Raw genomic sequence first — 26,317 nt, 5'->3', positions numbered from 1 at the left:
GGAAGGTTCCCCCATCTCCACATAGGAACTCTGGAGCTCTGTCAGAGTGACCATCGGGTTCTTGGTCACCTCCCTGACCAAGGCCTTTCTCCCCCGATTGCTTAGATTGGCTGGGCAGTCGGCTCTAGGAAGAGTCTTGGTGGTTCCAAACTTCTTCCCTTTAAGAATGATGGAGGCCACTGTGTACTTGGGGACCTTCAATGCTGCAGAATTGTTTTGGTACCCTTCCCCAGATCTGTGCCTCGACAAAATCCTGTCTCAGAACTCTTTGGACAATTCATTCGAACTCAGGGCTTGGTTTTTGCTCTGACATGCACTGTCAACTGTGTGACCTTATATAGACAGGTGTGTGCTTTACAAATAATTTCCAATCAATTGAATTTACCACAGGTGGTTTTCGACTTGTCATTATGGGGTATTGTATGTAGCTTGATGAGGGAAAAATGTATTTAATCCATTTTAGAATAAGGCTGTAACGTAACAAAATGTGGAAAAAGTCAAGCGGTCTGAATACTTTCAGAATGCACTGTATGTTACCCACAAGGTCAACTGTCTTTTTTTGGTCCTCCGTGTGGTCTCATGTGGCACCTGTTTAACATCAAAGTATTTTTCTCTTGAAAAGCTTACATGGAACACTGGACAGCATCGACTTTTTATTTTTGACCATATGGCCAATTCTAATTCTATACTGGTAACCTGCACAGGGCACTTTCAGTATGATGAATAACATCCCAAAATGTTCCTGAAAAGTTATTGTAATATTGAATCACATATTCAGACATCTGAATATATACTGAACACAAATATAAACGCAACATGCAACAATTTAAAGGATTTTACTGAGTTACAGTTCATATTAGGAAATCAGTCAATTAAATAAATGTATTAGGCCCTAATCTATGGATTTCACATGACTGTGCAGGGTTGCAACCACTTGGGAGGGCATAGGCCCAACCACTTTGGAGCCAGGCCTACCCACTGGGGAGCCAGGCCCACCCACCGGGGAGCCAGACCTAGTCAATCAGAATTAGTTTTTCTCCACAAAACGGCTTTATTACAGACATAAATACTCCTCAGTTTCACCAGCTGTATGGGTCGTTGGTCTCAGACGATCCAGCAGGTGAAGAAGCCGGATGTGGAGGTCCTGGGCTGGCGTGGTTACACGTGGTCTGAGGTTGTGAGGTGACGTTGGAGGCAGCTTATGGTAGAAAAATGAACATTACATTCTATGGCAACAGCTCTGGTGGACCTTCCTTCAGTCACCATGCCAATTTCACACTCCCTCAAAACTTGAGACATCCGTGGCATTGTGTTGTGTGGCAAAACTGCACATTTTAGAGTGGCCTTTTATTGTCCTCAGCATAAAGTGCACCTGTGTAATGATCATGATCTTTAATCAGCTTCTTGATATGCCACACCTGTCAGGTGGATGGATTGTCTTGCCAAATGAGAAATGCTCACTAAGAGGGATGTAAACAAATTTCTGCACAAAATGGGAGAGAAATAAGCTTTTTGTGTGTATGGAAAATTTCTGGGATCTTTTATTTCAGCTCATGAAACCAACACTTTACATGTTGCGTTTATATTTGTGTTCAGTATATAGTACATACATACCATATTTATATATCTGAATACCCTATGCACCTGGTTACCTGACCTCTGTCTAAGTAACGCAAGGTTTTGAGACTTCATTATAAAGGTATCTATTCAGTACACTAAAGACAAGCTAATGCATTTCTTAGACTGGGCCAAATACATATTTGACTAATATAATGATGACCAACAACATACCTGCAAAAGTCAGACGGATGCCTTTTCCAAATCGCACTGTCCCATCGCAGCGACCAGCACAGTAGTACAATCCCAAATCTGCTTCTGTCACCACAATGATCTCCAAACTGTTGTTTTCCTTTGTGTCAAAGTGACCCGTGTATTCCTCATTAACTGCTGCAGTATTTAGAAAACGTGATAGCCTGGTAACAGTTATAAGGGTAACAAGTTCCTCTGAGAGCAGTTGGAACCAGATTATTTCTTTACTGTTTGTGAGGTTGCACGACAGGGAAGCATTTTGTCCAGCCTGAACAAAATGGACCACAGCTGATGCGGACAGAAAGTGTAGTCCAGAAACATCTAGAAAAGAACATTTAATAGTTTATTAAACCCATTTGCAAACTATCAGTGTCGGCTGGTGGGAGACTATAGGAGGACGTGCTCATTGTAATGGCTGGAATGGAGTAAATTAAATGGTATCAAACATATGGAAACCACATTGACACCGTTCTGTCAATTACATTCCAGCCATTACAATGAGCCCGTCCTCGTGTAGCCCCGTCCACTAGCGTCCTCTGCTATCTATCTATCTATCTATCTATCTATCTATCTATCTATCTAGTATCAGTACCTACATGTCTGTCTTTCTATCAATCAATCAGTCAGTCAGTCTCACCATCCATCAATATACTTACAAAATAAAATGATCAGGTAGACACATTTCCCCATAATCGCACGATATTTCACCTGTGAAGATGACAGTCTATTCCCCACTAGACAACCCTAATGAAGTACTAAAGAGAAAGCCTATGGTACAGTATATGGTAATGGATTGAATGGGGAAATGCTTATGTACCCGAGAAAGACCACCACATTTGACATTGTTTGCGTCTGAGGCTGAGCTGCGGTTTTGGACAATGTAGCTTGCAAGGCTTAGGTTGTGTTTCCTGCGAAGTTCCCCATACTTAAAATGGAAATACTCTGTAATTAGTAAATACATTCTTTCCATAAGTTTCGTTTCTGGTAGCTCAGATGACGCGGCTGGGGCTTGCACTGCCTTGCTTGCTGCGGCTGCTCAGGCTCACAACTTGGAAGCTGAAGGAGTCAACCAACTAGCAGCCTGTTGCAATGAAAATGCATGGCATAAACCGAGACCGGTAAGAGACACATATGTATTTAATTTTAATTTGCATATTATTTAGCAAATAATCTAAAGAATTCTTAGAGTGAAATAGAAAAAAATGCATTTGTATCTGCAGTCTGATTGATACTGTTTAACTGCTTCTTGACTGTTCTAATTCACTGAGCTGCGCTAGGCTATGTGCTCACATCGTGCAACTCATTTAAACGAGGAGATGTATGCATTTCTTGGTGGATGTCATCATATGTGGACAAGTTTGTTTACTAGATGAGATGCATGGTTCCTTAGCACCGCAATATTCATCAAGTTTCGTTTTCAGAGCAGGGCTCGCAGCCAGTCTCAATAGAGACTCAATTGAAACTATATCGTTCTATTTTAGAAACGCCCACAGGAGGCAAAACGAAACTGATTTCACATCAAGTGCCAAATATGCTAGTGAGGTTTAAACTTTACAAATATTTGAGATCATTTTGCAGTATATGAAAGTAAAACATATTTCGTTTTTTTCTAATTGTGGCTTTTGTTTTACAGTTTTTGCATAATGATGTTATATAATAATATAACGATATAATGATATGGCTGTGCATCAAGGGGTGCATTTCGTCCCGAGTTATGCACGCATAAGTGGAACATAATTCCCTTTTCATGCACTTTTCTCTCTATGCTATTCTGACCTTGAATTTAAGCATGAGAATAGCATGTTTTTCACCCCCCATTTCATAAATGAAGGTGTGGCAGAAGTGTCTACAGATATGCTGCTGACAGTGTTGGTCCCATGTTTCATGAGCTGAAATAAAAGATCCCAGAAATGTTTAATATGCACAAAAAAGCTTATTTCTCTCAAATGTTTGTTTACATCCCTGTTAGTGAGCGTTTCTCCTTTGCCAAGATAATCTATCCACCTGACAGGTGTGGCATATCAATAAGATGATTAAAGAGCATGATCATTACACAATTGCACCTTTTGCTGAGGACAATAAAAGACCGCAGTTTTGTCACGTAACACAATGCCACGGATGTCTCAAGTGTTTTGGGAGCGTGCAATGTCCACCAGAGCTGCTGCCTGAGAATTTAATTTGAATGTATCTACCAAAAACGTTGTTTTCGAGAATTTGGCAGTACGTCTGACCGACATCACAACCGCAGCCCAGGTGTAGCGGTTTTCTGATGTCAACATTGTGAACAGAGTGCCCCATGGTGGCGGTGGGGTTATGGCATGGGTAGAAATAAGCTACGGACAGTGAACACAATTGCATGGTACTGGTACTGTATATACACTGCTCAAAAAAATAAAGGGAACACTTAAACAACACAATGTAACTCCAAGTCAATCACACTTCTGTGAAATCAAACTGTCCACTTAGGAAGCAACACTGATTGACAATAAATTCCACATGCTGTTGTGCAAATGGAATAGACAAAAGGTGGAAATTATAGGCAATTAGCAAGACACCCCCAAAAAAGGAGTGATTCTGCAGGTGGTGACCACAGACCACTTCTCAGTTCCTATGCTTCCGGGCTGATGTTTTGGTCACTTTTGAATGCTGGCGGTGCTCTCACTCTAGTGGTAGCATGAGACGGAGTCTACAACCCACACAAGTGGCTCAGGTAGTGCAGTTCATCCAGGATGGCACATCAATGCGAGCTGTGGCAAAAAGGTTTGCTGTGTCTGTCAGCGTAGTGTCCAGAGCATGTAGGCGCTACCAGGAGACAGGCCGGTACATCAGGAGACGCGGAGGAGGCCGTAGGAGGGCAACAACCCAGCAGCAGGACCGCTACCTCCGCCTTTGTGCAAGGAGGTGCACTGCCAGAGCCCTGCAAAATGACCTCCAGCAGGCCACAAATGTGCATGTGTCAGCATATGGTCTCACAAGGGGTCTGAGGATCTCATCTCGGTACCTAATGGCAGTCAGGCTACCTCTGGCGAGCACATGGAGGGCTGTGCGGCCCCACAAAGAAATGCCACCCCACACCATGACTGACCCATCACCAAACCGGTCATGCTGGAGGATGTTGCAGGCAGCAGAACGTTCTCCACGGCGTCTCCAGACTCTGTCACGTCTGTCACATGTGCTCATGTGCTCAGTGTGAACCTGCTTTCATCTGTGAAGAGCACAGGGCGCCAGTGGCGAATTTGCCAATATTGGTGTTCTCTGGCAAATGCCAAACGTCCTGCACGGTGTTGGGCTGTAAGCACAACCCCCACCTGTGGACGTCGGGCCCTCATACCACCCTCATGGAGTCTGTTTATGACCGTTTGAGCAGACACATGCACATTTGTGGCCTGCTGGAGGTCATTTTGCAGGGCGCTGGCAGTGCACCTCCTTGCACAAAGGCGGAGGTAGCGGTCCTGCTGCTGGGTTGTTGCCCTCCTACGGCCTCCTCCACGTCTCCTGATGTACTGGCCTGTCTCCTGGTAGCGCCTCCATGCTCTGGACACTACGCTGACAGACACAGCAAACCTTTTTGCCACAGCTCGCATTGATGTGCCATCCTGGATGAACTGCACTACCTGAGCCACTTGTGTGGGTTGTAGACTCCGTCTCATGCTACCACTAGAGTGAGAGCACCGCCAGCATTCAAAAGTGACCAAAACATCAGCCAGGAAGCATAGGAACTGAGAAGTGGTCTGTGGTCACCACCTGCAGAATCACTCCTTTTTTGGGGGTGTCTTGCTAATTGCCTATAATTTCCACCTTTTGTCTATTCCATTTGCACAACAGCATGTGAAATGTATTGTCAATCAGTGTTGCTTCCTAAGTGGACAGTTTGATTTCACAGAAGTGTGATTGACTTGGAGTTACATTGTGTTGTTTAAGTGTTCCCTTTATTTTTTTGAGCAGTGTATATCATGAAATCCCCTTATCCGTCTTTTTTCTTTTTTTTAGACATGTTATACATCTTCATTGTCTGTGGATTGTGGGCTGTGTTGGTGAGTATAAATTAACTCTATCCACAAGTTCTAATTGAGTACATAATAATAATAATAATAACATAACAAAAATGTATATGATTTTCTAGACATTTGTTCCATCTCTCTCCTACAGCCTCCTACTCCCTGCCCTCTGGCCCTGTCTCCATCTCTTCCCCTGTTGGAAGCCAAGCCATCCTTCCTTGCAAATGGAAGTCCCAGCTAGACAACGTCACAGTTTGCCACGTCCAATGGCAGACACCCGATGCGCCCGTGTTTGAGCAGAACGGGGAGCAACGGTGGCAGGCCAGCGAGTTTGAGGGGCGGCTGGAGGTACCTGGGGAAAAGCTTTGGGAGGGCGACTGCTCTCTGATCTTGCGCGACGTGCAGTTTGGGGATGTGGGGCTTTACGAGAGCTTCATGGTGGTTGACAGGACAAGGAGGGAAAGGCGGGTGTTCATCCAGAGTGTCCAACTCTCAGTCTATGGTAAGGATAGATCTACAGGTCAGACCTGAGCTGAAATAGTTGTTTTATTTCGTTAGCCTCATCTCTCCTTATTGTCTCCAGACCATAAGTCCAAGCTGTCAATGGGCATGGGTGAAGACCTGGTCCTGAAGCTCCACACTCCACAGGCCATGAGAGTGGTCTTCCAAGGGAGGAACAGCACAGAGTGGAAGGTCCTGTGGATGAGGGGTGACGAGAAGGTCAACAGGGGTCGTCTTGAGGAGGCTGAAGGGGTGGTGGTCCTCAGAGGGTTAAGGATGGACAACTCTGGGACTTATAAAGTGCTGGATTCCCATGGGCTTTCGGTGAGCACTGTGCAACTCACAGTGGAAGGTAATAAAATGGCCTCAAATACTAATGCGTAAACTTTGCTTATTTTTTTGTGATGTATCTGTAAACACATTCAACCGCTGCTAACATTTTACATTTTGTATCCCACAGAAGTTGCTAAAACTCAAAAGATTATCCACATCCAGGACAAACCTGTAGGTAAGAGACTGAAGTAAATTAAATAATTGAGATGACTTATTCAAGGCAAGTATACCAAGTTCATGACACTGTAGAAGACTGATGGACAATAATAGTACATTTTGAACAAGTTCTCTCTCTCTTCTCCGTCTCTCTAGGTAAATCGACTGTTTACAGGTCCTCCTCTCTGCTCATTGTTTTTGTCCTGCTGATCAGTCCTCTGATTCAACATCTCTAACAAGGTTTAAACCTTTTGGGCTAGTTTCCCAGAACCAAATAAACAAACCCCTATACTAAAACGCACTTTCATCCATTGAAAGTGATTTTTGGTCTATAGGCATAGAGGGAAGACATACTGGTCCGATGGTTGTCTGAAAGCAGTATGTGGTCACCTTGGTATGTTGTTAGGGACCACCTGATGTGTGGTTGTGTGTGGTGGTCTTCTTCCCCAATTCAACATGTAGAGTCTGCGACACCCTTGGGCCATGTAAGCCAATCAGAGTGGCGTAGTGCTTGCCCCTCGCTAAGCAAAAGTTAAATATAACAAAGGCTAATAAAATGTTGGTTGTAGTCTGGGCAGTGGGCTCCAGTGCACCTTTTACCTCAAATAAAAGATGGTTGAGCCAGTTTCCTGAACGCAGTTTAATTATAGTCCTTGACTAAAAAGCATGCTCAACGGAGAATCTCTTTCGAAAGTGGTTGTTTGTCCAGGACTAGGTTTAATCTGGGTCCGTAAAACCGGCCAATTGTGTTCAGGGTGACGCCCCTTTTTCCCCTCCGCTACGGTCACATTGATTTCTCACTGTATAGCCTACTATTGTATTCTACAGAGTTTGGGTCAATCCAATTCAGTAACAATTAAAAGTTGAAATGAACTCATTCTCTTTAAATCATCCTAAAACATGGTTTATTCACTCCACATCATTAAAGCTGGAATCCTTAGTTGCTAAATGAATGATATACTCATTAATTCTTGAAGAATACAATGTATATATCAGAACCCCAAATACATGCTTGTTTTACTCCAATGTTAGTAAAGAATGCAAATGTTAAACCTGTAATGTTGATATCATGGATGGTCAGTCCTTGGCACCATAGCTCTGTCTATGGATTTGAGTGGCTACATTTCTCCAGGCTCATCCCTTATCTTCTTACCAAAACACAGGCGGGTGGCTGCTTTGTTATTGTTTCATTTAAGGATTCTAGCTTTAATGGGTTTGATTTGTACAAATAACCTGAAAGCACCATGTTTAGTTTGGAAGTTCAGTGTTTGTAAATATTCTATGATAGTAATATATACTGAGCAAAAATATAAACGCAACATGCAACAATTTCAACGATTTTACTGAGTTACAGTTCATATTAGGAAATCAATCAGGCCCTAATCTAGGGATTTCACATGACTGGGCAAGGCCACAGCCATGAAACCAACATTTGTATGAGCATTATATTCACAAAAAAGTATATCATACAATCAAATGAAAGTGTGAGTTGTTTTGGTGTTCAATTTAAAACAGCAATGTAATCTTAATTTATGTTAAATAAAGCATTGAAAATGACAGCCATGTGATGGTCCTTTACAGCCTTGCAAGTATATTACACTTAAATTAATACATTCCAATATGTTATCATCTACAGTTACAGTATACACATCAGAACACAACAGGGGCCCAGGAGATGCCAATCCCTCCCCTTTCCTGCTCCTCCCTCTCAAACTCCTAATAAACTAGGGGTGCACAGCTCTGAGGGCCGCAGTGTTTGGTGGTTTTTGCCCTTGCCTTCTAACCAGCCTGGATTATACTTGGGAAACCAGGAGAGTTCACGCATAAACCAGTAATTGTTAAATTATGTGATAAGACGAAAGCCAAAACAAGCACAACTCGAGTCGTGCACCCCTGAATGGAATAGATCATCTACCCCGTTTCTTCTGACAGCCTTTGATTTCTATAATCTCTCCTGTCAATCCCCATAACCACTGAACCTTCCCTCATCCTATTTCTGTCTCTTTATCCCCTCCCGAAAAAACAAAGAACCCAGCACCCATGAAATAAAAGGTAGCACTTTTACACAACACCTTACCCATTGACATTGGTCAAATCATAAACGACAGGTTCCCACGCGCAATACAGTCTTTAAATCAGTGGAGTGATGTCACGAGCAAAGGGATATACTCTTTCACTTGTTTCCAATCAGGCCATGTCAGATTTTGAGCTCCTTCATTTAAACCATCACATCATTCCTAAGTCTACTCTTGGAGTGTCCAGTTAGAAGTTGGGCTTGTGTTTCTTGACTTCGACCATGAGGTGGTGCAGGTTGATGAGCTCAGAGCGCACGGCCAGGCTGCGAAAGGTGGGCTGGGACAGTACCTTGTGGAAGCCATGGTAGTACTGGATCAGCTGAGTGAGCGCCCCCTGGAGGATAGGAGGACAGCAGTCAAAAGTTGAATAATAAGCTTAAAAGAAGAAAAACAATAACAGCCCGTGGCTCACGGTTGCCTAAATATTAAAAATGTTACATATCTGTCGATTTAAGGGACCCCTTTTTGGCTTAAGAGCACCCCTAGGGGCAAACGTTCTGTATAGCCTTTAATTACATACAATTATTTTACTGGTTTAGAACGTGTTTTCGGCCAGTGCATCCGTTTGTGCTTGCTCTGAGGGCAGTACCTGAATGATGCCAGTGCCGTTCTTGAAGTTGGTGAAGGACCTCATGACGTCCTGACTCAGAGCCTCCACAGACTGTTTCCATGTGCTGGAGAAACCCCTGACCAGCTGGGTGATTCGGGCTAAGAGAAAAGAAAGAAGGAAAAAGGGGGGGAAGAAGAAAACAATATAAGTTTAGAGATGGCATGGGTGTGAAAAGGTGTGGGAGAAATGTAAGACAATTGTTATGGTGGAAAGTCAAACAAGAGAGTAGAAACAAACGGTCCAAACAGTGGAGGTAAATAAACAATGAGTCAGGACAGGAGGAAAAGTAGAAGTAAAGAGAAGGTTACCGTGGAAACGGGCACATTCTTAGGTTTCATTTATTCGCACCAAATAAAAGAAGTGAAAGACAAAACCGTACAGATAAAAACTGGTAAAAAAGAGTGTGCAGATGAGGTTGGAAGTCCATAAGGGCTGATATGAAAACCACATCACAAATGTAAGTAAAAAAATAAAATAAAAAGTGTTCAATCACTTAAACAAAGCATATTAATTATAATTGTACATGATATACTCAGTATACAAAAACAATGTGTGTGTGTGTCCGTGCGCATGTGAGTGTGAGAGTTAGGCTACATAGAGGGGCTTATTGGGTAGTTTGGTTCATCAGGCGGACCCCCAGTCGTCACTTGAAGTTATTGAGGGATGATGATATTTTGGCAATGTGAAGATAAGAATTCCAGAGTATTGTACCTCTGTATCTGATAGAGAATTGACTATGTGAGATGCAGCAATGGGGAGGGTGAAGGTTATCACAGTGTCTTGTGTTATATACAGTGGGGAGAACAAGTATTTGATACACTGCCGATTTTGCAGGTTTTCCTACTTACAAAGCATGTAGAGGTCTGTAATTTTTATCACAGGTACACTTCAACTGTGAGAGACGGAATCTAAAACAAAAATCCAGAAAATCACATTGTATGATTTTTAAGTAATTAATTTGCATTTTATTGCATGACATAAGTATTTGATACATCAGAAAAGCAGAATTTAATATTTGGTACAGAAACCTTTGTTTGCAATTACAGAGATCATACGTTTCCTGTAGTTCTTGACCAGGTTTGCACACACTGCAGCAGGGATTTTGGCCCACTCCTCCATACAGACCTTCTCCAGATCCTTCAGGTTTCGGGGCTGTCGCTGGGCAATACGGACTTTCAGCTCCCTCCAAAGATTTTCTATTGGGTTCAGGTCTGGAGACTGGCTAGGCCACTCCAGGACCTTGAGATGCTTCTTACGGAGCCACTCCTTAGTTGCCCTGGCTGTGTGTTTCGGGTCGTTGTCATGCTGGAAGACCCAGCCACGACCTATCTTCAATGCTCTTACTGAGGGAAGGAGGTTGTTGGCCAAGATCTCGCGATGCATGGCCCCATCCATCCTCCCCTCAATACGGTGCAGTCGTCCTGTCCCCTTTGCAGAAAAGCATCCCCAAGAATGATGTTTCCACCTCCAAGCTTCACGGTTAGGATGGTGTTCTTGGGGTTGTACTAATCCTTCTTCTTCCTCCAAACACGGCGAGTGGAGTTTAGACCAAAAAGCTCTATTTTTGTCTCATCAGACCACATGACCTTCTCCAATTCCTCCTCTGGATCATCCAGATGGTCATTGGCAAACTTCAGACGGGCCTGGACATGCGCTGGCTTGAGCAGGGGGACCTTGCGTGCGCTGCAGGATTTTAATCCATGACGGCGTAGTGTGTTACTAATGGTTTTCTTTGAGACTGTGGTCCCAGCTCTCTTCAGGTCATTGAGCAGGTCCTGCCGTGTAGTTCTGGGCTGATCCCTCACCTTCCTCATGATCATTGATGCCCCACGAGGTGAGATCTTGCATGGAGCCCCAGACCGAGGGTGATTGACCGTCATCTTGAACTTCTTCCATTTTCTAATAATTGCGCCAACAGTTGTTGCCTTCTCACCAAGCTGCTTACCTATTGTCCTGTAGCCCATCCCAGCCTTGTGCAGGTCTACAATTTTATCCCTGATGTCCTTACACAGCTCTCTGGTCTTGGCCATTGTGGAGAGGTTGGAGTCTGTTTGATTGAGTGGGTGGACAGGTGTCTTTTATACAGGTAACGAGTTCAAACAGGTGCAGTTAATACAGGTAATGCGTGGAGAACAGGAGGGCTTCTTAAGGAAAAACTAACAGGTCTGTGAGAGACGGAATTCTTACTGGTTGGTAGGTGATCAAATACTTATGTCATGCAATAAAATGCGAATTAATTACTTAAAAATCATACAATGTGATTTTCTGGATTTTTGTTTTAAATTCCGTCTCTCACAGTTGAAGTGTACCTATGATAAAAATTACAGACCTCTACATGCTTTGTAAGTAGGAAAACCTGCAAAATCGGCAGTGTATCAAATACTTGTTCTCCCCACTGTAGATGGATGTCAGAATTAACCTGGAAGAATCCATTGAAGGGTTTTGGTAAACTGTCTGGGGGTATGAGTATTTGTAGACAAAAGTGCATAATTGGGTAAATTCATGTCGTAAAGCCAGGTAATTAAAGGAGCTGGCTAGTCTTGAAGATGTTATGAGTAATTTGTGTAGGTAGGAGGCATATACTGGCCCAGACAATATTACAGTAAATTAGATATTGGTACAGATTTCAGTACTTTGCTACAGACAAATTGAATATGATCTTTCCAGGATAACTTTTCATCAATTATAAATCGAAGGAATCTAGTGGATGTGGATCTAGTGGATTTTATTCCCACCAATTGAGATTCTGGCTCTTATTTTACAATATTTCTTATTCTTACTAGTGAATACAATTAAGTAGGATTTTTTTTAAACATTTAAATATTATTTATTTATCTGGAACCATTCAGAAAATGTGGCCATACCTGAGTTGGTCTCATTAATTAGTGAATCAAAATTGTGTGATAAAATCAAATTGGTATGATCAGCAAAGAGAAGGGGAAGTACGGTAGAAGACCCAGCAGTAAAGTCATTGATATAGATTAGGAATAACAATTATTGAACCCTGTGTCACACCACAGGATATCTTGGCCCTGGTAAATGCACAGGCATTTGCATAAACAAATGTATCTCTATCATAAACATAACCAATTATATGTACAGCTGAAGTCGGAAGTTTACATACACCTTAGTCAAATACATTTTAACTCAGTTTTTTACAACTCCTGACATTTAATCCTAGTCAAAATTCCGTTTTAGGTCAGTTGGATCACCACTTTATTTTAAGAATGTGAAACGTCAGAATAATAGTAGAGTGATTTATTTCAGCTTTTATTTCTTTCATCACATTCCCAGTGGGTCAGAAGTTTACATACACTCAATTAGTATTTGGTAGCATTGCCTTTAAAATGGTTTAACTTGGGTCAAACTTTTTGGGTAGCCTTCCACAAGCTTCCCACAATAAGTTGGGTGAATTTTGCCCCATTCCTCCTGACAGAGCTGGTGTAACTGAGTCAGATTTGCAGGCCTCCTTTCTCACACACACCTTTTCAGTTCTGCTCACAAATTTGCTATAGCATTGAGGTCAGGGCTTTGTGATGGCCACTCCAATACCTTGACTTTGTTGTCCTTAAGCCATTTTGCCACAACTTTGGAAGTATGCTTGGGGTCATTGTCCATTTGGAAGACCCATTTGCGACCAAGCTTTAACTTCCTTACTGATGTCTTGAAATGTTGCTTTAATATATCCACATAATTTTCCTTCCTCGTGATGCTATCTATTTTGTGAAGTGCACCAGTGCCTCCTGCAGCAAAGTACCCCCACAACATGATGCTGACACCCCCGTGCTTCACGGTTGGGATGGTGTTCTTCGGCTTGCAAGCGTCCCCCTTTTTCCTCCAAACATAACAATGGTCATTATGGCCAAACAGTTCTATTTTGTTTCATCAGACCAGAGGACATTTCTCCAAAAAGTACGATCTTTGTCCCCACGTGCAGTTGCAAACCATAGTCTGTTTCTTTTAATGGTGGTTTTGGAGCAGTGGCTTCTTCCTTACTAGGCCGTTGCCTTTCAGGTTATGTCGAAATGGGACTCGTTTTACTGTGGATAGATACTTTTGTACCGGTTTCCTCCAGCATCTTCACAAGGTCCTTGGGTGTTGTTCTGGGATTGATTTGCACTTCACGCACCAAAGTACGTTCATCTCTAGGAGACAGAACCCGTCTCCTTCCTGAGCGGTATGACGGCTGCGTGGTGTTTATACTTGCGTACTATTGTTTGTACAGATGAACGTGGTACCTTCAGGTGTTTGGAAATTGCTCCCAAGGATGAACCAGACTTGTGGAGGTCTACAATTTATTTTCTGATTTCTTTTGATTTTCCCATGATGTCAAGCAAAGAGGCGCCGAGTATGAAGGTAGGCCTTGAAATACATCTACAGGTACACCTCTAATTGACTCAAATGATGTCAATAAGCCTATCAGAAGCTTCTAAAGAATTACATAATTTTCTGGAATTTTCCAAGTTGTTTAAAGGCACAGTCAACTTAGTGTATGTAAACTTCTGACCCACTGGAATTGTAATACAGTGAATTATAAATGAAATAATCTGTCTGGAAACAATTGTTGGAAAAATGACTTGTGTCATGCACAAAGTAGATGTCCTAACTGACTTGCCAAAACTATAGTTTGTTAACAAGAAAATCGTGGAGTGGTTGAAAAACGAGTTTTAATGACTCCAAACTAAGTGTATGTAAACTCCCGACTTCAACTGTATAATCATGAAAACATTCGGCAAAGAATTCCATTATAAAAGGGTCTGCATCTTTTCTCTATACTCACCTTCGTCATTCTTTAGTCTATCCAGCTGCCCTTTCTCCGTCAGCGCCTCGCTCTCCTTCACAAATGCTATCATGCCACCAAAGGGAGAGGACAGAATCTCCTCAATAAACTCCTGATGAAAGGAGAAAGATTTCATTGGAGTAAATACTTTGAGTAAACTGACTATCTGTGAATCTGCCACACATGACAAAACTCAATTTCCCAGAATCCCTGTGCAGGTTTACCTGACTCCTGGCCTGGAGGAGCTGTTGGAAGCCCTCAACCTCTTTACTGTCATCAGCTGCCCTCTCCTATGATATGGAGAGAAAGAGAGGAAAACAGCATGACATCTTTCAATTCTGTATATTCACAAGACACAGCCTAGCGGTTAAGAGCATTGGTCCAGTAACCCAAAGGTCGCTGGTTCGAATCCCAGAGCCGACGAGGTGAAAAATCTATGTGCCCTTGAGCAAGGCACCTAATTGCTCCTGTAAGTCACTCTGGATAAGAGAGTCTGCTAAATGACTAACATTTTAATGTAAATGACTGAATGAAGGAGTCATTTCAGGTGGGTAAATAAGTGAATCGTTCATGTTTATGGTTTTAAACTTGTGTTATTCTCACCATGAGTACACTGAGCATCATGTCGTAGTTGTTGATGAGGAAGATGAGCTGGTCCCTGCGTGAAGGGAACTCTGCAGCCATCTTCAGGACAAAGTTCTCCACTTCAACCTGAAAATACCAGTGTTAGCTATATCAAATCACACAAAGCACTATATCAAATGTTTATGCTTATTGTAGGATCCCCACTATTTCTACTGTCTTACTGTTTTTATTATTGTTTAGTTGTGTACCTGCAGTTGGCCAAGGAGGGTGTGGGTTCGCTCGCTGGTGAATGTCTGGTTAATGCTGACTATGGCAGAAGAGAACTCTGCATATCTGCGTGTGATCTGAAACACAACTGGTGTCAACAACTGTCTGGTATTATTAGATAATGATACATAAAACATCTGTGTGTGTGTATTCATACATAGTGTGGTCTGGTGTCCAGCACGCCCAGTTTTTGAGGATCCGTGTTGCGGATGCTCTGAATGTTCATCTCCAGGATAAGCTCAAACCTGGGCCACAGCAGCTCCAGCACCGCATCCCAGTACCTGGCAACCCACGGAGAAACAGTCACATAAGCATCAAGGGTGGATTCTGAGTTAAGATGTGTTTTCATTGAACAAATCTGTATCAAATCCATTGACGTCAATATGTGATTTTCATTTGACGTTTTAGTCGTTTTGCAGACGGCGTAAAGTAGTGAGTGCATACATTTTCAAACTTTTTTGTACTGGTCCCCCCGTGGGAATTGAACCCACAACCCTGACATTGCAAGCGCCATGCTCTACCAACTGAGCCACTCAGGACCATTTTCATGAAAAAAATGACATCAGCATGTCAGGCCCCAAACGTTACATTTTACAGTACATACAGTAAAAAGACTACTGTATCATAAGTTAACAATTCGGACTTTCCCTTTACTTCTAGCAGTTTATTAGGTACACCCATCTAGTACCGGGTCAGACCCCCCTTTGCCTCCAGAACAGCTTGAATTTATCAGGGGATGGATTCTACAAGGGACCTAACACATGCCAGGAAAATAATCCCACACCAGTACACTACCGCCACCAGCCTGTACCAGGCAGGATGGGTCCATGGCCTCATGCTGCTTATGCCAAATCCTGACTCTGCCATCAGCATGACACAACACGAACTGGGATTTGTCGGACCAGGTGATGTTTTTCCACTCCTCAATCGTCCAGTGTTGGTGATCGCGTGCCCACTGGAGCCGCTGCTTCTCGTTTTTTAGCTGATATGAGTGGAACCCAGTGTGGTCGTCTGCTGCAGTAGCCCATCTGTGACAAGGATCGAGTTGCGCGTTCTGGGATGCCGTTCTGCACACCACTGTGTTGCTGTACCGTTATTTGTCTATTTGTGGCCTGTTAGCTTGCACGATTCTTGCCATTCCCTTTCGACCACTCTCGTCAACAAGCTGTTTTCGTCCACAGGACTGCCGCTAACTGGATGTTTTTTGTTTGTCTCACCATTCTCGGGAAACACTAGACACTGTCGTGAGTGAAAAGCCCAGGAGGGCAGCCGTTTCTGAGATACTGGATCCGGCGCGCTTGCCACCGACGATCATACCACGCTCAAAGTCGCTTAGGTCACTCGTTTTGCCCATTCTAATGTTCAATCAAACAGTAACTGAATGCCTCGATTCCTGTATGCCTGCTTTATATAGCAAGCCACGGCCACGTGGCTCACTGTCTTCAGGAGCGATCCATTTTCCTGAACGGGGTACCTAATAAACTGTCCGGTGAGTGTATAGCATACTGCAGGAAATAGGATAAGTCTATAGCATTATGCTCCAAGTTAAAAGTGTATGGAGTTTTTGCGCTGATGGAGTACTACTAACTTGTCCAGGGCTGGGATGGTCCTCTTGTTTGTGATGGCTCTGAAACGCAGGATGATGTGGATACACAGGAACACGGCGATGCTGTCGTAGCAGTCCGACACATAGGTGGACATGCTCTTCTGCAGGGGAAAGGAAAGAGGATGAGAGGGAAAGGTGGGTATAGGTACGTTAGAGAAAGAGTTAGTCGTATCATAAGAGAGCATCATCATGATCATTTCACAAAAAGAAGCCCTGCACTGTTAAAAACGCTGTGTTATGCCTTCACGATTTCTTTTACAGCAATGCTTTGGTGAAAAGTCTTATCGTACCAGGAACAAGCTGAGCGTCTTTCCCATGACGCTGTTGAAGAGGTCCAGCGCAGAATTTCCAGCCACCATGAAGAAGTCAGACAGGAAGAGGAACTCTCGACAGCCGTTGTCCAAGAGGGCGTAGTGCTGACTGCGGAACAGTGTCTCATAGGGATACTGAGAGAGGACGAAGAAGGCTGGTTGGGTGACTTGATAATCTACATCAATGTTAATATTATAACTGGAGTCCACATTCATTTCTGCGAAGCATTGCGTTTAACTGTCAATCTGTGGTCTGAGTTGTGGCGTTGTGCATTCCTTTAAGATGTGTGTGTGGTGACAAGAAGGTAGTGAGAGAAGCACAGATTGGAGTTGGAGCAGTACAGCTTAACGATATCTAGATGTTTAGGGTTGGCGTTGTGTCTTCACCTCACAACCTTATACTCTATGCATGTTCAAATGATTTCAGAGTAGTGCTTAACATCTTATAATAAAAGGTAGGTTCATTTCATTCAAAATGTTTGTTACTCTCAAGCAGTAGTACATGGCATAGTTTGGAGGGTCTGATTTGGGTTGTACAGCGCTGCCAGTGGTCTCACCCTGCAGTCCCCTCTCTGGGCAGTGTGGGGGATGAGGATGGGCCCCTCCAGCTCGGCAGGGCTCAGCACGGTCCCCCGCTGGCCCAGGGTGAAGATGGTGTTCCTGCTCTTCAGGGAGGGCTTGGAGAAGAAACCTTTCTTGGCCGTGTCTTCCACTCCCATCAAGTCATCTTTGTCTGCCACCTCTTCATACTGTCAACAGAGAAAGATGTTATGTGAACAGTATTAAATATTATCAGCTAATTTGACTGATATGATACTCGACACTGTTGAAAATGTACCATCAAACACAACATAGCCCTTGCTGTACATTATAGCAGCAAGCTGTTCCAGAACAATTCACAGTGACAACCTAAATGAAGGTACTGTATATTGAGCCAAGAGAAGGCATTTTAACTCCTTCACTCCCTTAGCACCTGTGCCATTCGCTCACCTGTACTTTGAGGAGCCTGCCGCTGTACGACTTGAAGTAACTGTAGTAGATCTTACTCATGGTGTCCACGTACTCATCCCTGATCTCCTTGGCCACTGTCCTTTCGTTTGCCAAGAGGAATTGATAAAAAAACCTAAAGTACGAAGAAACATTTAAGATTTTGGTAGATACATGATTGTGGTGGTACTTTTTAGTCTGTTTCAAGGTATCCAAACATGTGGAAGGTTTTGAAGCCCGTTATAAGCCTATATCATTACCTGTACTTGAGGAGGGTGTTCTGAGGGATTTGATAGTTGGTCATGGGCTTTCTGAAGGAATAAATCTTCTGCAGGATAAATTCTCGGATCTTTGTGACAGCCTGTGGAACAAAATAAAAGCCAGTTTTATACACAATATCTTTGCTCCGTTACCTTCCACACCATTATTCCTCGCTTATATCTCCTTCTCCTCTTCCCATCCCATTCTATTTCTCTCCCTCCCTGTATCTTCACCTTGATTTTGAGGCGGTCCACAATGTCCTGGATGTCAGAGCAGGCCAAAGTTTCCCTGAAGCTGAGCTCTTTGGCAAAGTTGATCTTGTTGTTGAGCTCATGGAGCTGCTCAAGGAACTCCTGCTCTGTCACCGGGCTCTCCAAGATTACCCTGCAGACCGGACAACATGTGGGGAACAGTTCTTAGAACACATGCTTACCCGTAGGAACACTTACAACATCATAGAGACCGTCAAGTACATTTCTCGTTGCAGACATCAATATGACATGTGCTCTCCCATTAAAACCATACAGGTACATCTATCGTTACAAATCTGTATAAAACACACACTCCCTTACTGGATCATAGCTCCGGGCACCACCAGCTCATCCACCAGTTGGCTGAGGTGGCTGCGTACGGCCTGCCTGTTCTTCAGCCGCATGTTCATGCTGACCGACTGCTGCTGCAGAGTCTGGATCTCACTGCTGATGGACGAGAGGTCACTCTGGAAGCCGCTCAGCATGCCCTCCATTCGCTGGAGAGAGAGAGAGGGGAAAGGTGGGGATAGAGCGAGAGAGAGGGAGGTAGAGAGAGAGCAAGAAAGAGCGGGGAGAAAATAGATTTGTCAATGGCTTCGTTACATATTTTTGCCAGGAAAAAGCATTCTTTCAAACAACTGCACATGCAAAAATTTTGATCTGTTTAGAATGGACTTCTGAAGCCACTTGATACTTTTGATTGAGGAAATCATCCACTCACCTCCAGTATGGAGTCACAGGCTGTGATCTGGTTGTGCAGAGAGGCAATATTCTGGCTCTCCTTGATATCTGACACAAGCTTGGTCAAAGATTACATATCAGGGTGAACTACTGTATCTATCAGGAATTACCATAAATAAAGCACTAATTCTTTCACACAATCATTCAAGACATTAATGGATACAGTCTTTGATGGAGGCTTGTTCAATCCGTTGAAGTTCATCCTCCACTTGTTTAGAGTATTGCCGGAGGTCAACTCCCTGAAAGAAACAGAGATTCAGATGAAAGGAAACCATCCGTTGATGGAACGTAGCCTTATATACAATCTATAAAATGAAAACTAACCGAAAATAAAATTAAAACTGAAATGTGTTGATGTTTAGGGTCATGCATGGTGCAGCCGTGGTACCATGATCTTACCGTTTTCAGTGCCTCCTTCACCAAGTCATCCTCAAGATTTGCCTGTATGTGAACTGGGGGGGGGTGAAGTAAAGGAAAGTAGCTAGTCAAATCTCCATAAAAGGTCTGTTCTTACATTTATCCAAGACACTGAACTAATTAGCTAAATTACTATTTGGCTATGAACAAATTTTACCAGATGATATGACCATTACTTCATTGAAAAGACAATAATGCTGAAGGACTTACTGTCCACCTCATCCAAGATGAACTCATCTGTGGTCAAGTCCAAGTCACCCAGGTTGAGAGGGGCCATGGCATCTGTGTCAGGCTTCATCTGTTAAAGAATGACAGTAAATTGACATGGCTTTGATGTACTTTGTAAAGGAAGATATAACAATTAATTTAGCTAGCTAGCTACTCCATTCATAAGAGTAAAGACTTCGCTAGCTACTTAAATAGGCCTTTTCAATTGCAGGTTTTAGACAGTTGCTTTATATTTTCCCACCTCTGAGGCCTAGCCCCTAAAAAGTCTAGGGCTCTGGTCTACTCTGACTTGGGGCCAATGGGGACTTCTGGGGTATGGGTCATCTTAGCAGATAACTTGCTAGCTCTGGTGCAGGAACGAAGCCCCGGACCATAGTTTTAAACATAATAGCAATAAATCAGTGCCTGGTTAGCTAGCCTTGCATCTCTGAATGATGCAGTCGACGACGACAACTAACACTACAGGTAATGTAAATCATCAGAAATGTAGCTGGTTATAGATAGATAACAGTAGCTTGGCTAACTAGACAGATCAGACGATGATCTAGTTCGCTAGCTACGTAAGTTATGCTGGTGTTGTCAATGTAATGAACACGGAGAGCAATAGACGTCGAACAGTCAAGTTAACATAAACATATATGGTATGCCAGGATCGTTAGATAACGTCACCTCATCTTGTAAATATGCCATGGAATTCGCCGTTGAGTTGACAGTTGTGTTTACATCGGACATAGCAGCAGTCACTGCTCTATCCGCCATAGCTTCCAAACCTAAAAAAAACTACAAAGGTAGTGTGCTCTTCCCCAATGTCCCCGGGATACGTGAGGAAAAACAATAAGTAAAGATCATTTTGAAATTAGTTGAAAATAAATGTATGTTGAATACAATTATTAGACAAATATACACAATCTTAAAGGTGATGTATATTTGATTTATTGGTATATTGTTTTAAAATATATATTTAAAATATTGTATCTCTATCTTGCACTGACCCTACGCACACTCACTAGACCTCACTCACTCACTCACTCACACACACTTCATTGTCACTCCCACACAAATCCCTCACTCATTCAAACACTACATACTCACTCACACATATAACACACACACGCATACCGACACAACACAAACAGACATACAGTGGTGGATAAAGTACCCAATTGTCATACTTGAGTAAAAGTAAAGATACCATAATAGAAAATGACTCAAGGAAAAGTGAAAGTCAACCCAGTAAAATACCACTTGAGTAAAAGTCTAAAGGTATTTAGTTTCAAATGTACTTAACTATCAGAAGTAAATGTAATTGTTAAAATATACTTAAGTATCAAAAGTAAAAGTATAAATCATTTCAAATTCCTTATATTAAGCAAACCAGACGGCACAATTTTCGTGTTTTTTTAATTTACGATAGCCAGGGGCACACTCCAACACCCAAGACATAATTTACAAAGCATTTGTGTTTAGTCTGTCCACCATATCAGAGGCAGTAGAGATGACCAGGGATGTTATATTGATAAGTGTGTGAATTTGACTATGTTCCTGTCTTGCTAAGCATCCAAAATGTAACGAGTACTTTTGGTGTCAGGGAAAATGTATGAAGTAAAAAATACATTATTTTATTTAGGAATGTACTGAAGTAAAAGTAGTCAAAAATATAAATATTAAAGTACATATACCCCCAAAAACGACTTAAGTATTTTTCCTCGAGTACTATAGACCACTGCAAACATACAAACACACACTTTTACACTTATCATTTGCTGCTGCTTTATTCTGTTCTTTATTTTTATTATTATCTATCTGGATGCCTAGACACTTTACCCTGCCTTCATGTACATAAGTATCGCGTACCTCTGCACATTGATCTGGTACTCCCTGTATATAGCTCCATTATTGTGTATTTTATTCCTCTTGAGTTAGTTACTATATATATATATATATTTTTTTTTATATATATATATTTTTTTTTTACAATGTATCGTTGGGAAAGGTTCGTAAGCAAGCATTTCATTGTAAAGTCTACACCAGTTGTATCCGGCGAATGTGATAAATATAATTTGATTTGATTTGTTCCCAGACGGACACGTTTTGCGGATGGAACCACTTCCTCTGTGAACTCTCGAAACGAAGGCAAAAGCCCTCGCGAGAGCCTTGGAATTTCCTCTTTGAACGGAACCTGCTTCCAAGATGGTAAGTGCGAATTGGGCTACCAAATTATTCTAAATATCTGCGTTCATCGTCACTTTTAGGGTCATTCTGTACATTGGACAACGATGGTAAGATTGTTGAGATTTTTTTTGAGAGCTTTTAGCCTGTATTTAATATTTTGAAGTGGCATATATTGATGCAAATGAACAGCTAACTGCCCATGCTAAATTGCCTATTCCTCGCTGACACTATGCTGCATGGAAGTACAGCTTTTGTCAATATAGGCTTTGGTTGTGGTCTTTTATTCTCAAAATAGATTGTATTAACCCTCACTTTTACACACTAGTTTGTTTGTGTGGTTGGTATTAGCCAATCAGTTTTCAGCCATCCTTGTCAACTAGTTTTGGTAATCTTATTGCTACTCAATATTGGCTGATTTGTTAAAGTTAGTAAGAACTTGTTTACGAGTTACAGTATCTAAAGTCAGTCCATGTCACTACGGTAGCCATGTGAAGGCTGTCATTTGAACTCAACATTTTTACACTACATGTTTGCTAGTTTATTCCAGGCTTTGGTTGTGGAAATACAAATTATTAACGAAGGACAATGTACCTAGCAAAGTGAATCTCTATTGACCGTGTTTGTTCTGTTATTTCTCTGCAGTCTCTGGTCATTCCTGAGAAGTTCCAGCACATTCTTCGTGTTCTCAACACGAACATTGATGGTAGGAGGAAGATTGCCTTCGCCATCACAGCAATCAAGGTAGACAAGTTCAGAATGTCTTTCTCAGAACCAGGTAGAGATGTCTGCACTGTTGGCTATTGTGGGAATGAACCGAAGTAATGTTTCATTTGTATTTCCTGCACAGGGTGTTGGCAGACGATATGCCCATGTTGTCCTGAGGAAGGCTGATATCGACCTCAGCAAGAGGGCTGGAGAACTGACCGATGATGAGGTGAGGAATGCATGGGGCTGTTGTGTACACACTGTTTCTCTAAACATGAAGCTGTATGTATCGGAGGGGCTGAGGCTGGAATTCAAACACAACACTGTGCTGGTTGATTGAATCCCAGCCTTACACTCTTTTCATGGATTATCATGCATCACTAAGGTATTGTGATAGGCCCAGTCATCTGCAAACTCAGTCTGCATTGATGAGTTTCTTTTTCTACTTAGCATCTCACTAATGTTGATGTATACATGCATTTGTCCCCAGGTCGAGAGGGTAGTGACAATTATGCAGAATCCTCGCCAGTACAAAATCCCTGACTGGTTCCTCAACAGACAGAAGGATGTAAAGGATGGCAAGTACAGCCAGGTATGTGACTGCAGCAGACTTGCGATGTCTGGTGACTCATTTCCAAATTGGAACTAAACTATTTGAGTTTGTTGACGTCCCGTCAATGGTTTGTCAATACAAATTGGGTAATTTATTTATGAAAGCTAAACGTACATTTGTCTGAGTCCAGTCTTACAATGGTCCTTGTTTGTGTGTCATAGGTCCTTGCTAACGGTCTGGACAACAAGCTGAGAGAGGATCTTGAGAGGCTGAAGAAGATCAGGGCTCACCGTGGTCTCAGGCATTTCTGGGGGTAAGCGCTGTTCTAACGTCCAGCTATAGGTTCATTTTATGGCCCTGGCTGTGAACCCACTCAGAAGGATTTGGGATATGCAAAAATAGGACAAAAAAGCACCCACCAAATTATACATTTGTATGTTTCTTGGGTGTTTTCTGTATTTAATGAAAGGGGGGAAATCCCGTTTTTCAGCTGAAGGGCTCGTTTCCCGGACAGACTACTTAGTTCCGGGTTGTTTAATAGGGCACAAAAAATGAAAACGGGTCAGCTCCCTAACCTTTTGTGTTTGGTCTAAAAAGTGCTCAAGACTTTTCAATATGCTTGCAAGCCATGCCAGGAAGCTGGCCCTAAATGCTCTGTAAATGGTGTTTAGATTGATCTCTACTGCTGAGATGTTATATCAAGAAGGCATTATTAGCCTATTTATTTTGTAGATCGTTGCAGTAAAACTCAAAATGTTGCACAAGTTCCTTGAGTAAGTGCTTATTGTAGGCATACCAATGTTATGGTATAATGGTACGCACATTTGTCAACTTCTGCTGTCAACGTGTTCAAGTAATTGTCTGTTTGTCCTACAAACCTACTAAATCTCATTATGGGATTTCTCAAGTTTACTTCCTGGATACATTTGTACTGACTGACTGTCCCTCTCTCTTTCAGTCTGCGTGTGCGTGGCCAGCACACTAAGACGACCGGTCGCCGTGGTCGCACCGTTGGCGTGTCCAAGAAGAAGTAAACTGTCTCCCTGCTCCCCATGTATCAATAAATGCCACAGTTCACACATTTGGCTGTTTGCTCATCTCTTCAAACTGAGTTGTTTTAATGCGGTTGTGTAGTTGACTCAGAACAGAGCCTCGGTCAGTGGCAGTTTTGGCTTTCTTTGCTCCCATGTAGGTAGTTTGTCACCTTCTGTAAGCAAAGGTGGGAATGTCATGAATGGAACTCATGTAATTTCTTATTCTACAATGTCACACAATGTTGTGCCCAAGTCTGAATCGATCCCCAATTAGAGGGGACCGAACACAGGACCTGTAAACGGACTTCAAGGCCAGGAATGGAAAAGGCCGTGTATACTCATTCATATGTGGTATACTTTTGAAAAGGTTGTAAAAGGGACCGGAGTGATGGTCTAAGTCCTAGGTTCAGTTGCAACCTAGTGAATGGAATGCTGTACTGTCCACCTTGGTGTTATACATGGGTCATATTCTCATAACCAACCAAGTTTCATTTTGATGAATTATCACAATTTAGTAAAGATGAGGTCAATTTACTACACTAAATACAAATAAGTGCAACATTTCGTTTTCATGAGCTGAAATAAATGCGCCTTGTATTTCTCTCAAATTTGTGGGGTGTATTTCTGTCTAAACCCTTGTGGGGAGAAAATTATACAGGTTGGCTGGGCCTGGCTGCCAAGTGGGTGGGCCTATGCCCACCCATGGCTGCACCCCTGCCCAGTCATGTGAAATCCATAGTAGGACCTAATGAATTTATTTCAATTAACTTATATGAACTAACTCAGTAAACTGAAATTGTTGCGTTTTATATTTTCGTTCAGTATTTATTTATTTTACCTTTATTTAACTAGGCAAGTCAGTTAAGAACAAATTCTTATTTTCAATGACTGTCTAGGAACAGTGGGTTAACTGCCTTGTTCAGGGGCAGAAGGACAGATTTTGTTATTTGTCAGCTCGGAGATTCGATCTTGCAACCTTTCAGTTACTAGTCCAACGCTCTAACCACTAGGCTACGCTGCCGCCCCAGTATGAATTTGCCTTCAGTGTATTCCGAGAGTATAGAGACCCCTTGACTTTTTCTGCATTTTGTTACATTACAGCCTTATACTAAAATGGATTAAATAGTTTCCTCCCCCCTATACACACAATACCCCATAATGATTAAGCAAAAACAGGTTTGAGAATGCTCAAACATTGACTACAGCGCAGTGTTCAACACCATAGTGCCCACAAAGATCACTAAGCTAAGGACCCTGGGACTAAACACCTCCCTCTGCAACTGGACTCCCGGACAGGCAGCCCCCCCAGGTGGTAAGGGTAGGTATCAACGCATCCGTCACGCTGATCCTCAACACGGGGGCCCCTCGGATGTGTGCTCAGTCTCCTGTACTCCCTGTTCACTCATGATTGCATGGCCGGGCACAACTCCAACACCATTAAGTTTGCTGATGACAACAGTGGTAGGCCTGATCACTGACAACTAAGACAGCCTATAGGGAGGCCAGACTTGCCTGTGTGGTGCCAGTACAACAACCTCTCCCTCAATGTGATTAAAACAAAGATTGTGGACTACAGAAAAAGGAGGACCAAGCATGCACAGATTCTCATCGAGGGGGCTGTAGTGGAACAGGTTGAGAGCTTCAGGTTTCTTGGTGTCCACATCACAAACAAACTATCATGGTCCAAACACACCAAGACAGTCGTGAAGAGAGCACGACAAAGCCTATTTCCCCTCAGAAAACAAACGATTTGGCATGGATCCTCAAAAAGTTACACAGCTGCACAATCGAGAGCATCGTGACTGGTTGCATCACTGCCTGGTATGGCCACTGCTCGGCCTCCGACCGTAAGGCACTACAGAGGGTAGTGCGTATGGCCCAGTACATAACTGGGGCCAAGCTTGCCACCCAGGACCTCTATACCAGGTGGTGTCAGA

At 42.7% G+C, this 26,317-nt stretch overlaps 3 protein-coding genes across 3 annotated transcripts; 2 read left to right on the top strand and 1 right to left on the bottom strand.

The window, feature by feature from the left end:
* Positions 1-2,797: 2,797 nt before the first annotated feature.
* Positions 2,798-7,180, top strand: LOC129819761 (uncharacterized). The gene is made up of 6 exons (XM_055876330.1): positions 2,798-2,927; positions 5,800-5,843; positions 5,959-6,309; positions 6,391-6,660; positions 6,769-6,816; positions 6,954-7,180. Exons 1-6 carry the CDS (start codon positions 2,899-2,901, stop codon positions 7,031-7,033), a joined length of 822 nt encoding a protein of 273 aa, XP_055732305.1. The 5' UTR covers positions 2,798-2,898; the 3' UTR covers positions 7,034-7,180.
* A 943-nt stretch (positions 7,181-8,123) lies between these two features.
* vps52 (VPS52 subunit of GARP complex) lies at positions 8,124-20,722 on the bottom strand. The gene is made up of 19 exons (XM_055876325.1): positions 20,586-20,722; positions 19,899-19,986; positions 19,671-19,723; positions 19,435-19,510; positions 19,252-19,319; positions 18,852-19,027; positions 18,513-18,663; positions 18,279-18,379; positions 18,022-18,154; positions 17,589-17,780; positions 17,011-17,166; positions 16,703-16,821; positions 15,272-15,395; positions 15,096-15,191; positions 14,866-14,973; positions 14,487-14,552; positions 14,263-14,374; positions 9,462-9,580; positions 8,124-9,206 (listed from the first exon to the last, which is right to left on the bottom strand). The coding sequence occupies exons 1-19, from the start codon at positions 20,673-20,675 to the stop codon at positions 9,060-9,062; spliced, it is 2,175 nt and encodes a 724-aa protein (XP_055732300.1). The 5' UTR covers positions 20,676-20,722; the 3' UTR covers positions 8,124-9,059.
* Positions 20,723-22,000: 1,278 nt separating this feature from the next.
* LOC129819764 (40S ribosomal protein S18) lies at positions 22,001-24,427 on the top strand. The gene is made up of 6 exons (XM_055876334.1): positions 22,001-22,109; positions 22,731-22,829; positions 22,936-23,022; positions 23,284-23,385; positions 23,568-23,659; positions 24,305-24,427. The coding sequence occupies exons 1-6, from the start codon at positions 22,107-22,109 to the stop codon at positions 24,378-24,380; spliced, it is 459 nt and encodes a 152-aa protein (XP_055732309.1). The 5' UTR covers positions 22,001-22,106; the 3' UTR covers positions 24,381-24,427.
* The last annotated feature ends 1,890 nt before the right edge of the window (positions 24,428-26,317 follow it).

This window comes from Salvelinus fontinalis, chromosome 22 (genome assembly GCF_029448725.1).
Source record: "Salvelinus fontinalis isolate EN_2023a chromosome 22, ASM2944872v1, whole genome shotgun sequence".
Taxonomy (NCBI): Eukaryota; Metazoa; Chordata; class Actinopteri; order Salmoniformes; family Salmonidae; genus Salvelinus; species Salvelinus fontinalis.
Note: the sequence above shows the minus strand (reverse complement) of the source record. Positions and strands in the feature narration are given on the sequence as shown.